The 12,671-nt window shown below is 29.7% G+C and overlaps 3 protein-coding genes and 1 long non-coding RNA gene across 5 annotated transcripts in view; 3 read left to right on the top strand and 1 right to left on the bottom strand.

Annotated features, from left to right (window-relative positions):
• Window positions 1–2,496, top strand: part of LOC113371194 (E3 ubiquitin-protein ligase listerin) — a 12,220-nt gene extending 9,724 nt beyond the window's left edge. Inside the window, exons 2-5 of the mRNA XM_026611837.1 lie at window positions 153–390; window positions 486–674; window positions 2,145–2,312; window positions 2,382–2,496. Coding sequence (XP_026467622.1) covers window positions 153–390; window positions 486–674; window positions 2,145–2,312; window positions 2,382–2,441 — 655 coding nt within the window. The 3' untranslated portion in view covers window positions 2,442–2,496. The remainder of the gene's footprint in view (window positions 1–152; window positions 391–485; window positions 675–2,144; window positions 2,313–2,381) is intronic.
• Window positions 2,497–3,551: 1,055 nt separating this feature from the next.
• Window positions 3,552–4,307, bottom strand: LOC113370589 (coiled-coil domain-containing protein 58). Its single transcript, XM_026611278.1, has 3 exons — window positions 4,156–4,307; window positions 3,825–4,097; window positions 3,552–3,762 (listed from the first exon to the last, which is right to left on the bottom strand). Exons 1-3 carry the CDS (start codon window positions 4,183–4,185, stop codon window positions 3,652–3,654), a joined length of 414 nt encoding a protein of 137 aa, XP_026467063.1. The 5' UTR covers window positions 4,186–4,307; the 3' UTR covers window positions 3,552–3,651.
• A 315-nt stretch (window positions 4,308–4,622) lies between these two features.
• LOC113369931 (importin subunit alpha-6) lies at window positions 4,623–9,217 on the top strand. 2 transcript variants are annotated; one of them, XM_026610557.1, is made up of 10 exons: window positions 4,623–4,790; window positions 5,177–5,374; window positions 5,656–5,874; window positions 6,210–6,430; window positions 6,766–6,865; window positions 6,933–7,096; window positions 7,201–7,405; window positions 7,489–7,560; window positions 7,630–7,846; window positions 8,903–9,217. In XM_026610557.1, exons 2-10 carry the CDS (start codon window positions 5,198–5,200, stop codon window positions 9,088–9,090), a joined length of 1,563 nt encoding a protein of 520 aa, XP_026466342.1. In that variant the 5' UTR covers window positions 4,623–4,790; window positions 5,177–5,197; the 3' UTR covers window positions 9,091–9,217. The 2 variants fall into 2 exon arrangements, with proteins under 2 accessions (XP_026466342.1, XP_026466341.1); XM_026610556.1 differs by having other exon boundaries at window positions 4,624–4,790; window positions 5,195–5,374; window positions 8,903–9,216.
• Window positions 9,218–11,682: 2,465 nt separating this feature from the next.
• LOC113371639 lies at window positions 11,683–12,482 on the top strand. The gene is made up of 4 exons (XR_003366642.1): window positions 11,683–11,749; window positions 11,822–11,954; window positions 12,025–12,118; window positions 12,435–12,482. It is a non-coding gene; the product is annotated as an uncharacterized LOC113371639 (long non-coding RNA).
• The last annotated feature ends 189 nt before the right edge of the window (window positions 12,483–12,671 follow it).

Raw genomic sequence — 12,671 nt, 5'->3', positions numbered from 1 at the left:
GGAATTGTATTCTAATCCATATATTTTTTTGTCTGTTGTTATAGAACTCAATTATATTTATATCTGTAATTAATTAATACTAAAAAAATAATTATCAGTTTGTGATATATTTGTTGGCATATTTTAACAATACTAAAAATATTCAATTAAAGTGTAACTAATATTAATTATGTAGATAGTGCTCCAGTAATTTTGGAACATCTTGCCTGCTATATTTATTGCAATACATTACGCCTGTTGCCAGCTTTGGCACGACAGTGGTGGAACTCATCTGATAGTAGAGTTTCAAACATCGTTGATAAAATAACAACTACGTATGTTTCACATTTAATTTGTAAAGAAGAAATAGAGGCAGTTCAAAATCATCAGACAAAGGATGAACATATGCAGGTAAGAATAAAGTTTAATGAAATGAAAATTTAAATGAGTGCTATAAATATAAATATAAACTCTATATCTCATTATTAATTTATTATAAATGCTAGGTGAAAGTTAATGCTGCCTGTGAAGTTTTGGCTATATATACTGTGGATGAAGTAAACATGGAAATTTTAATATCGTTACCTTATAATTATCCACTTGGACCAGTGAAAGTTATGAGTCGAAGAGAAATTTGTGGTACAGCTCAATGGAGAACTTGGATCAGACAACTAACTCTGTTTTTAACACATCAGGTAAAATATTTTTTATTTTAGGATAGGGTAAAATAATGCTATGATACGGTTGAAAAAGGATCGCATATTTAATGAACGACGCTCTAGTTAACAAGAGTATTATATAGGATAAAGTCCGGCGACATTTATTATGAACATTTTTTTGACTTTTGTAATACTTTTTTATATAGTGAATGATATGCCTTCACGCATCAGGCTAAAACCTCGGCTTTTCTATTGCTATCGTTATCTACTATTTTTTGCGGGGAGGTTCTAGTTAACTTCCCGTAGGGTAAATTAAAGTAATCCAAAAAAAATTGAAAATAAATTTTTCTATATATCTTTACGTTTTAAAGCTTTCTGAACTGAATTGATGTGTGTGTGTGTATGTGTGTTCGTGTGTTTGTGTGCGGATACAAATTTTCGTCGACAATTTCGGGAACGCCGATCAGCCGATTTCAATATTTCAAAAAACGTTCGATTCGTAGTGATAAGGAGAGGTGCTGATTAGTTTTTGGCGAATGCAGGTACAGCCGTTTTGAAGATACAGGGCAAAAAGATTAGATCCTAGACATCCGCTCATAGTGTTGTGCGTGAGCATGTCGTTATAGCTCAGCTGGTTGGCGTGTCACCGTCAACGTGACACGTTAACATGTTCACAAATAGTGAAAATTCTTTATAATTTTTTCATAATATTTATTCATAGACATTTTTGTTGACTGACTATTTTTATTCTTCGAATGTTCATTTACGGTAAGGGAAGTTCCTGCAATTTGCCTTAAGGCAAGATGCCATACGCCCCAATAGTTCAGTTCTTTTTTTGCTTGATTTATCATTCATTCATCTTTATCCTTTCTTCGACTTGGCGTCATTTGCTCTCCTTTTCATGGGGCGCAAGTCTATGAGGACTCGTCTTGCTAATGTGCTTAATAAGCATCATTTCCACTAGAGAATTTGGTGTATTTTCTCTATTCGGCGCCGTCTCTATTATCATGTTGCGCACTAAAATGTGTTCATTTGAAGAAAGCATGCTCCGCTTTTTCAATTTGTCCTAAACAAGATAACGATTCCTTTAGTATTATTGATTGTTATTATTTACTTTTATTATTGTGCTAAATAGAGATGCTGATGGTGTCATATTCAATCTTTTTTGATAGGTGGTGGAAATGAACACCTGAGTACCATTTTGTGATCATTTCTGAAGCTTGTTGATGTTATACTACTATTCTTTTGCTGTTTGTGCAAATGACTGACGTTTCTTCTAAATGTTTGTTATAGACTATATATAATAATTCATTTTGGTAAAATTGTGTGCTTATGTCAATTAATTTCAATTCTAGTGTGATCTCACTTATTTACACATGTCTTATTAATAGAGTATAAATATAACTTATGAATAGAAAATAATTTGATAACTTTTTTTTCGCCCTACTTTAATGTCTGCATTTCTCTGTGTTATTTGAAATATTCACTTGCTACTTTATATTATAGAATGGAAATATTTGGGATGGCTTAACACAATGGAAGAACAATCTTGATAAAAGATTTGATGGTGTCGAAGAATGCTATGTGTGTTACAGTGTTGTTCATGCCTCAACACATCAACTCCCAAAATCTACTTGTAAAACGTGTCGAAAAAAGTTTCATTCACAGTGTTTAGTAAGTATCATTTAATTATTGATGTGATATTAAAATCAGATTGATTAATAATATTATTGGTATTTTCAGTACAAATGGTTTAACACTAGCAATAAATCCACATGCCCAATATGCAGAAATATGTTTTAATTCAATTGAATAGAAAATTATAGAAATGATTTATTCAACACACATGCAAATGCATCGCTAATGTACATTCAAAATGTCAGAATATCATTTGTTTTTATATTATGTTAAATTTTCTGTACAAATGCTAAATAAATGTAAGTAGTTATATATTGATTTTACTTTTAAAAATGAGTCCGAGATCAATGAAACAATTACCTATGGCTTGTAAAACAATAATAAGGAGGCTAAGGAATGTAAGTGTGACATGTGTTACCTATGAACTTAATATAATTTAATTATGTTATAAACAAAATTTCTAATTTTTAAATCTATCTTTATATCTATAACAATTTTTCAAATCTATATTCTCTGAGAGATGAGATTTATTTTGGAACATAGAAATCTTCTGTTCTCTATATTTTCTGCAAGTCATATATCAAATATTGTTTTTATATAATTTAGAGTATGAAATTATCAACAAATAAATATGGATTTAATGCAAAGCGTTTGAGTAAAACTAGGGTAGTTGAAAACAGACCAGATATAATATACAAATCACCTTCACTCATGGAGAAGTACATATTAGTGGCATATGGTCAGTTTGATAATGTTCGAGAGGTTCCTGAATCTTTAATGTGAGTTCATCAACTATAAATTGTTTTGAATAAAAAATAAAACGAAATAATATATTAAATTCTATTTGAACACATATCTTCATAGTACAATAAGCCAATTACTTCTTGTAAAGGGACATTATCCCTTTGGGTTTATATTTCAGTTGCAAAGGGTTAATTTTGAATAGTTTTTAATGAAAAATCAAATATTTGACTATTTTTGATAATCTGAGTTTAACCAGAGCTTTATTTCAGGGCAGAAACGATTGATAAATATCGCTCAAAAGTTCGAATTATAGGAGCAAATATTATGTTCACTTTTATGGCCATTGGAACATTAATGCTACTCTATAACAGTAATAATGGTGCACAAACAGAAAGCAGACCTGAATCGAATAAAAATCTAGAAGTGGGCAAAAAAGACAATGGCAAAGGGATGGAATTAATTGATATCAAAATAAATAAACAATGAAAAGTTATAAAGTTTATTAACAATCTATTCTAAACTACAATATTAAAATGCAACATTTTCATTCTGTCTTAACACTGATTTTATATGTATGATGGGTTTTATCGGAGCAAAAATTGCACAAAGCCATATAACAAACTACAACAATTCACGATGAAACCTCCGGTTTAAAGAATAGTCTGCATCTTTCATTAAAAATCTTTGTTGTTCTTTGTCGAAGAACTTCTTCTACACTTAATTCTGATTGCAGTAGTCGGAGCTGCAATTTAATACTTATTAGTGATTTTGACTATTACAGAAATAGTTATTCTAGCCAGTTACCTTTCTTTGCTCAGATTTTAAATTTTTTGAAATACCAAAATCATCCTCATTTATGTCACGTTGCTCTTTTAAATTTTTCAGTCTTTCTGCAGATGCCTTAATACAATTTTTTATTGCAGTCTCTCGTTTATTATTGCCACTTTGCAATGCTTCATACAATTCTCTACAAGTATTTGAAGCATCTATTTCTTGTTTAAATGATTCTGTTGGGATTGATACATTTAAAGCATATATAATTTTATCGTCAACTTCTCTCATTTTCTTCAATACATCCTGCAAAGAAAGAATTAATATAATAAAGCCTTTTAGTACGAATATTGTCAATTCTAACCTGAAATTCCAAGTAGTCCGGGCATTCCATATTTACAACTATTTTTATTGGTCTAAAGTTTATATATATATGAATAAAATTAAATAATCTACATAGGCATCAAAACAAGCGGGTTTCGTATTTAATAAAACCCTAAAATAGTTTATTATAACGCTGTCATTTAATATTGTGCAAAGTAGTAACGCACATTGTACTTCACGTGGACCATGCATGCCACCCATATAACACGAAATGAATTTGTCTGGCATTTTTAAATTATAACATTTTTACATAAATAATACATGTACATAAAATTGTAAAATTTTCAATTATTCAACAAAATATCTTTTCTTTACATACATACATAACTATAAATGAAACTTAGTATACCAAAATATACCGTTTTCAGGCATCGAATTAGTAAATTCAAACTTGACCAATTTCATTTAATGACATTTTATTGCTGTAGGTGGCCAATTTTATTTTTCGAAGAAGGATTGTGTTTGCCGTTTATTTCTGTGGATATTTAGTGGAAGGATATTTAGAAGATCGTGAAAGTTTTTTTTTATTAATTTTTGTGAAAATTATTTTATTAAATGCTGTTTCACAATTTATTTTCAGAAAGTTGATATTATTAGTGTGGAAATCAAGTTATTGTAAGTATTGATAACACGCTGTGATATGTGTTCGCCGTATATGATATGTTGAAATGTCAAACATCGATTATTTTTCATTTTGCATAGTTCCTGTGAATATTATTCATCAGTTTGAAATTAATTTAAATATCAGCAGAACGTTATACGTGTACGAGTCTAGATTTAAAAAAGAATGCGTGCATTTTTAATATTTACATATATATAGTTCTAGAAACGTCGTTAGTTGAATCATTTTCGTTACAAAAATGCATGTCGGAATGGGCTCTATGACAATTCACATTTTATATGCCTTTCACATACTAAATATATGAGTAATCAATTAAAACAAAAGCTATTTTTGTGTCATCCATATTAACCTGAAATTAATTTAATCATTTACAACGAAGAGCATTCTATTTATTCAGAAAATGTCTGGGGATACACACAAGCATCGATATAAGATTGTGGGGGTTGACTCACAAGAGCTACGAAGGAGACGGGAAGAAGAAGGCGTTCAAATAAGAAAATTGAAGAGAGAACAGCAGTTATCCAAAAGAAGAAATGTTGCTGCTTCAATGGAAGATGACCCTGATTTGCCTAATCTGGTACATATCTTTAAACAATATAAACCTTCATCATATATGCAATAGGAATATTACATGCAATGTGTAAAAATGTTGTAAGTTCACTTTGAAAGCACAACATAAAACATCCATATTTTCTAAAAAAAAGCAAAATTTCAAGGAATCATTAGTATCATTACCTAAACATGCTTAATATTCATTAATTGTTATGTGCACAATCATAGAAAGACCAAACTATATGATATAAAATTATTGTACATATTCAAACATATCATATGTCTTTTATGTACACCTCTTTCCAGGAATGTGATATAGAACCTATAATGGAAAGCTCAGGAATAACGCCTGATATGGTCCAAGCTCTTTATAATGGAAATTTAGAGGAACAATTACAAGCAACACATAAATTTAGGAAACTTTTATCTAGAGAACCAAATCCTCCAATTGAGGATGTTATTCGCACTGGAATTGTACCAAAGTTTGTAGAATTTCTGAGAACTTCACCTGCTCCAACTCTTCAGGTTAGTTTTTATTTTGAATGAAGTTATTCATTTTCGTTCACATATTTTAAAAGCAATTGATTACTTGTTTGTGACTACTTTGTTTCATGTATTTCAGCTTGTTTGTTAAAACTATCTTCACATTAAATTAATTCTGTAAATATATTTATATAGATAATTAGTAAAGTGTTCATAAATATTTCTATTAATTTTTATTACTTGCAAAATTTTGTTTTTTAATATTGAAGTACTTGATATGGTGTTAGGTGTAGAAGCACTTTATTAGGTGTTATATTGATGTGTCTTTTTTATGTCAACGTGACCTGTACAAACATGTTATGATTTTTAATTTTCAGTTTGAGGCAGCTTGGGCGCTGACCAATATTGCATCTGGTACATCCCAGCAAACACGAATGGTAGTTGATGCAGGTGCAGTGCCAGTTTTCATTTCCTTATTAGGTAGTGATCATCCTGATGTTCAAGAACAGGCAATATGGGCTCTCGGAAACATTGCTGGTGATTCTCCTGAATGTAGAGATCATGTTCTGGACTCTGGTATTCTTGTTCCTTTATTGCAGTGAGTTTAAATAAATTAAAATCTTATTCTTATGTATTTGTTAGTTTTTAATGTTATATAGTCCTAGGTAAGGTTTAATAGCAAGTGAAATGAAATAAAATAGCAATGTAGAATATTAATTATATGCCCAATATCATCTGTTTTTTTTTTCATTCTTGTTATTTATAAATTATCCAAAATTTATTTGTTGCAAATAAAATTATCACATTACTCTTACTGTTAGCAATTTGTTTCTGCTTATTGATTATATACTATAAATTTCACTACATACTTATTATAAATCATGCAAAATGCCAAGAAAAAAATATTATTTATATCAACATTGTATATCATAGGTTATTATCAAACTCAAATCGACTTTCAATGGTGAGAAATGCAGTTTGGGCAATGTCAAATCTTTGTAGAAGTAAAAATCCTCCTCCACAATTTAATAAGGTATATAAAAAAAATGTTTAATTAAGGAATATTTTAATAACTTCTTTGTTAAATTTTTATTTTCTAGATTTCTCCAGCACTACCAATATTATCTAGATTATTATTTCACACTGATGCTGACGTATTGAGCGATACATGCTGGGCTATAAGTTACTTATCAGATGGACCCAATGACAAGATACAAGCAGTAATTGACGCTGGAATATGCCGAAGGCTTGTAGAGCTGTTAACGTATGTATCATTTATTACTTATTGAATATAATATAAATTCACCTTTAATTTCTTATTCGCTGTTTATATGTTGCTTGAAATTTATGAAATATAATTTTTTCCAGCCATTCACAACACAATGTGGTATCAGCAGCTTTAAGGGCTGTGGGAAATATAGTAACTGGAGATGATTTGCAAACTCAAGTTATTTTAAATTGTTCAGCTTTACCTTGCTTACTTGGATTGCTTGGCTCTCAAAAAGAATCGATTAGGAAAGAAGCTTGTTGGACTATTTCTAATATAACTGCTGGAAATCGAGAGCAAATACAGGTGAGAGTTAAAAATCAACAATATAAATATTTAAGTTAATCAAATTAGAATTTGTTAATCCTTCAATGTTTATTATTTTTCAGGCTGTTATAGATGCAAATATATTCCCTGTACTTATTGATATATTAGTTAAAGCAGAATATAAAACAAGAAAGGTAAGCTATTCAATTTATGGTTCTTTTTCAATGTCTGCCTCAAGTTCTAAAGTAACTATTTTACCATAGGAAGCAGCATGGGCTATAACAAATGCAACAAGTGGTGGCACACATGAGCAAATCAACTATCTTGTGAAGCAAAACTGTATACCACCCATGTGTGATTTATTAACAGTTATGGACCCCAAGATTGTTCAAGTTGCTCTGAATGGCTTGGAAAATATTTTACGAGCAGGAAGTCAGGATGGTGTCAATACATATGCTGTTTTTGTAGAAGAATGCTATGGTAATTCAAACTTTATTACCTATAGTGATATCCCAACCTGACACACAAGAGTTTTAAGATATGAGCCAAAGAAGCGTCTCTAATACATATTAGGGTGGACCTTAATATGGATATTTTAGATTTTTTTGCTCCCAGGGACTCCAATGCTTCCAAAATGATAAAAATTTTTTTTTGAAAGTTTTAGCTCTTAATATTAACTTTGTTATACTGTCGCTTGTAATCCTTGTTCACCCGTACACGTTTGCATTACGTCCGTCAAGTAATGGTGACGCTCTGGGCTGTGTGGGATTACAGACAAATATTTAAAAGCCATTTGATATAATAAACTTCCCGTAGGGCAAGTTATAGTAATCGAAAATGAAAATTTCTATATAGCTGTGTGTGTTGTGTGTGTGCGGATACAAATTTTCGTCGACGATTTCGGCAACACGGATCAACCGATTTGAATAATTCAAAAAACATTCGATTCGTATTGATAAGGAGGCGTGCTGATTAGTTTTTGGCGAAGGCAGGTCTAGCCGTTCCGAAGATACGGTGCAAAAAGTACCAAAAACGGTAACTCAGTTTTTCGGAGAACGCGGCGTCCGATTTTAATAATTCAACAAACAAAAATAAGTTTAAAAAAATGTCATTTGGCGGTCAACAATGAGGCAAATAGCTCTTTTATAATAGAAAAGTACCGAATTATCAGTTCATTCAAAAACTGTTTGAGAATTATAATTTGATAATTGTGCGGATTAGTTTAAGGTAAAGATTTGGCCGGAAATGATTTTTATTAGACTCTTTTTGATAATTCTATAGTAGAATTATAGTACAATTGGTTCAATTATAAAAATTTAGCAATGTTTGGAATAACGATCCGCGCCAAATTTTCAAAATTTTTTGTGACAATTTCAAAAGTGAAAAATCTCAATTTATGTTGATTATTTACACTCATTGAGAAAGTTTTGCAACTTGACTGAAGTCAAAATGCTACTTACAACTAGTTCATTACTAGTTTTAATTGGATGTATTGGCCAATGTATATCAAATTGTGATACGAAATTTTATTTTTAGGTTTAGACAAAATAGAATTTCTTCAATCTCATGCTAATATGGAAATCTATCAGAAAGCATTTGACATTATTGAGCACTACTTTGGAAGTGAGGAAGAGGATGCTCGAATTGCACCTGCTGTCAATCCTCAACAAAATCAATTTGAGTTTAAATTAGACTCTTGGCAAGATGGTGGATTGGATTTTTAAAATTTGATAAATTATAGTTTCTGACAAAAGATATTTAGGTATTCTTAATTTTTCTGCAAACAAAATATGTATAAATTGCAACATGGTCTATTTTATAGGAAAGAAAAACTGCATATAATATATTTTTATCTTAAATATCTCGTAGAAACTAAGTACTTTAATTTTTAAAAGGTTTAGTCAAAACCAAATCAAATATTTACTTTTTCAAATTATGTAGTGTTTGATGTACTATAGACTAAAAGAAAGTCTTAAATTATACAGGTTATATTTAAATTAAATATAATTTAAGAAATGCTTCGTGTAAATAAAGTATTGCAAATAGAGTTCTGTTGTAAACATTGTAACATTTTGATCTTTATTGTTTAATGTATGCTTAACATATCTTATTTACAATTTAACAAATGTAATATATTACATAGTTGTGTATACTATTTAATCTGACATTTTCATTATGTGAAATATAAATTTTCAAAAACTGGTTTGTTTTCTTGACTGATAGAGAATTTCATTCCTTTCATGATAAATAATATTCTTTATTTTTAGAATAAAAATAGTAGTCGCTGAAAGAAGAAAGGAACATTTGAGTCTCATCTGGTTTTCACAATTGGCTTTCAAGGACAGGGAGCTATACCCGAGAAAGTAAAAATTAAGTTGTTTTTGGACTCAAAATGTTAGTTCATAAAATTGAATGCGGGTAATGCCTTTTTACCTTGGTTAAGAATGATGTGTATTATTAGGGACTTGGTGATGAAAGGGTTAAATAGGGGGATAATAGATGGCAGAAGAGAAAATAATTAATAATTGTATGTAGGTAGCCCATATTTCATTATAATCGCATTATTTACATAAGTGATCTTGATAGTGAAAAAAAATTATTCTGCATAAAATGTAAAGCATTTGCAATGCCATAAGGAAGACACTATAACCTCAGCAGGTACATATATATAAGATTAATTTATAAATCCAGATGATAGAAATAGAAAGAAAACTAAACTAAACTGACTAAACTAAACTTAACTGCTGTATGTTTATACTGAAAACTATGTTATCAGTCTATATAAATGTTATTGTGTTCTATGCTCTGTTATTGTGTTCTATGTTTAATTTCGGTTGTAAATATTTTTAAAATAAACAGTCTGTGTTATCTGAGACTTGGTTGAACAAGTTTCTTGTAATAATAATTAAATCATTAATTTAAAGTTAAAGTGTGTTTTTTGTGATTTAGGTAAGTACAAAATAATTATTTTTATATTAAGGCAAAGTGTTGGGCATAATTCTAAACAAATATTTGTTATATACATTTTCAACACATTGTGATATTGATTTTAGTCCAAAACAAATTTTAATACATACATTTGTTGCTTTAAACGTCAAAATTGAATTAAATTGTTTGAGGTTAGAAATGTCAAACGCCAAAATTGACGACGGTTGTTTTCAGGTTAAAAATGTCTGTTGTGACAGCTTTATTTTCAAATGTGTTTTAAAATTGTTAAATTAAATAAATATTTTAAGTTTATGTGGAATAGCTCAGATTTAGTACAATTTTTCTTACTTTTTTAAAACTATTCAAAATCAGAAATATTTCAAAAGAGGTAACAAGGAAATAAGTGTTTGAATATTTTTTCTGAAAACAAATATTGGTATAATAATTTTTATGTTAAGAATACTTAATATAAGTTGTTATTCTCAATATTTACATCATAATCAGCACATCTCCCTATCAATAGGGATCGAATGTTTTTTAAACCATTCAAATCGGTTGATCCGTGCGCCCGAAAATGTGGACAAAAAAAAACGGACATACACACACATTCATTTTTTCTGAGGTATGCTAAAATGTTCAGAACCCTTCAAAACGTTGAGAAATGCAAAAATTTTCATTTTCGATTTTTGGCCCATTACTATAACTACCCCACGGAAAGTTAAAAAAAAACAGCGCCATGACCCAGACAGCACAAGACATGCCAGGGAATGTCCCACTTGTCCTCACAATCTCCTAATATCGCGATATCCTATGAATATCCTATGAATATGCAACGGGACGTCTCAAAACCAAAGGACTCGAGCAGGTATAACGCACTATTCACGAACTCATACGCTCTCATACGCGCACGGCTTGAGACCTCTAAACGTATATGTTTGTCCCTTTCTCTTTCGTCGCGTCGGTTTTGCGCCCTTTAAGGTTAGGGTTAGCGTCATCAAACAGACGCTTTGAGTAATTGAGTAATAATAGTGAAAATTTTATTTGCTTTATATAATTATATGAGCGTGTGTTATAAATAATTAATATTATTTATCAAAATACTCAAAAATGGAGTAATAATAGTGGAAATTTTATGTGTTCTATATAATTATATGTGCGCGTGTGTTATAAATATTGCAGCCAACATATTGAAAAGGGGGCAGATATAAACGATGGTAATTAAAGCTTTCTGTATACTGTTATTTGAAATACTATGTTACTAGTACAAATAGAATTTTTAATTTAATGCTGACATTTCTATGCCTGCCAGCTTATCCAGCAACCATGCCTAATTTTGTATCAAATGCTGTGTTTGAAAGAGAATTAACAAAGAAGAAATGCTCTCCACTATGTTTGTTGGAGGAGCTTCAACTTGTGGAGGCTATATTTCTGAGCAAAGATATCAAAACATAATTGGTAATCAAAAGTTTATATAGATTTATTTTTATTTGTTAACTTTATCATATACTAAACAAACTTTCTCTTTAGATTCTGTATTTAGCCATCAGAGTCTAGCTATGAAAATCCATTTTTGATGATGGTTTGGCCAAAGAATTTTGCTAGGGACGAGGAAAGGGCAAAAATAAATTTTGTGATCTAGTGCCTTGCGATGTCGTCACAGGTAATTTATATATCTTATACTTATGATGTGTTGTAAATTATGAATTAAACTAATATATAATTAATTCCAGGAATTGCTTTGAAAAATTTGCCGCATGAGACATAGTTTACTGTTTCAGAGGCTGCAAAAAGCTGGCTGCGACGTGCCAATAAATATTATACAAGGTATTTTTGTGAGATGTGTACTATATGTTTTTCCTATTCACAAAAAAATCATGATTATTGACTGGTTAGTTGTATCAATGTTAGTGCAAAATTTGTGCTGTGTACACATTTTTAGATGTAAAAAACCAAGTTTAATATTCACTCGTAATGACATCAAATTGTGTCGATATATTTGGAATTAGTGATTATTTTATAAATCTCTGTCTATTTTGATTAATGTATCGCTCTTAAAGAACTTACTCATATATATATATATATATATATATATATATATATATACATATATATGCATTTATTCATTTGTTTTCTATTTCAGGAGAGAAAATCAACCATGAACTAGGATTGAATGCCGAATTAATTATATTTTTAATATTGTAAAATAAGTTATTTTGAATTAAAGTTGTATATATTAAATTTTGTTATAAAATTATCTCAGGATTTTGTTATTTTGTAATAAAAGTTTACTTTGTGAAATTGTGTTCTTTTATTTTATTTTTAATCCAAATTTATTTTTCATCTAAAAAGTAAAAAACAATTCCATAATTATATCCTA

This window comes from Ctenocephalides felis, unplaced genomic scaffold (assembly GCF_003426905.1).
Source record: "Ctenocephalides felis isolate EL2017-DRISC unplaced genomic scaffold, ASM342690v1 CF-g0.4_SCAFFOLD_01492, whole genome shotgun sequence".
Lineage (NCBI taxonomy): Eukaryota > Metazoa > Arthropoda > Insecta > Siphonaptera > Pulicidae > Ctenocephalides > Ctenocephalides felis.
This window is presented reverse-complemented; position numbering and strand designations above follow the sequence as displayed.

What these genes read in the sequence shown, in the direction of transcription:
- LOC113370589 (XM_026611278.1), bottom strand. Translation starts at nt 4,185, where the DNA reads ATGGAATGCCCGGACTACTTGGAATTTCAG. An exon ending in CGGACTACTTGGAATTTCAG is followed by an intron (nt 4,098 to 4,155) that starts GTTAGAATTGAC and finishes CTTTCTTTGCAG; the next exon opens with GATGTATTGAAGAAAATGAG. An exon ending in TAAAATCTGAGCAAAGAAAG is followed by an intron (nt 3,763 to 3,824) that starts GTAACTGGCTAG and finishes ATTAAATTGCAG; the next exon opens with CTCCGACTACTGCAATCAGA.
- LOC113369931 (XM_026610557.1), top strand. Translation starts at nt 5,198, where the DNA reads ATGTCTGGGGATACACACAAGCATCGATATAAGATTGTGGGGGTTGAC. An exon ending in CTCCTCCACAATTTAATAAG is followed by an intron (nt 6,866 to 6,932) that starts GTATATAAAAAA and finishes TTTATTTTCTAG; the next exon opens with ATTTCTCCAGCACTACCAAT. An exon ending in TTTTGTAGAAGAATGCTATG is followed by an intron (nt 7,847 to 8,902) that starts GTAATTCAAACT and finishes TTTTATTTTTAG; the next exon opens with GTTTAGACAAAATAGAATTT.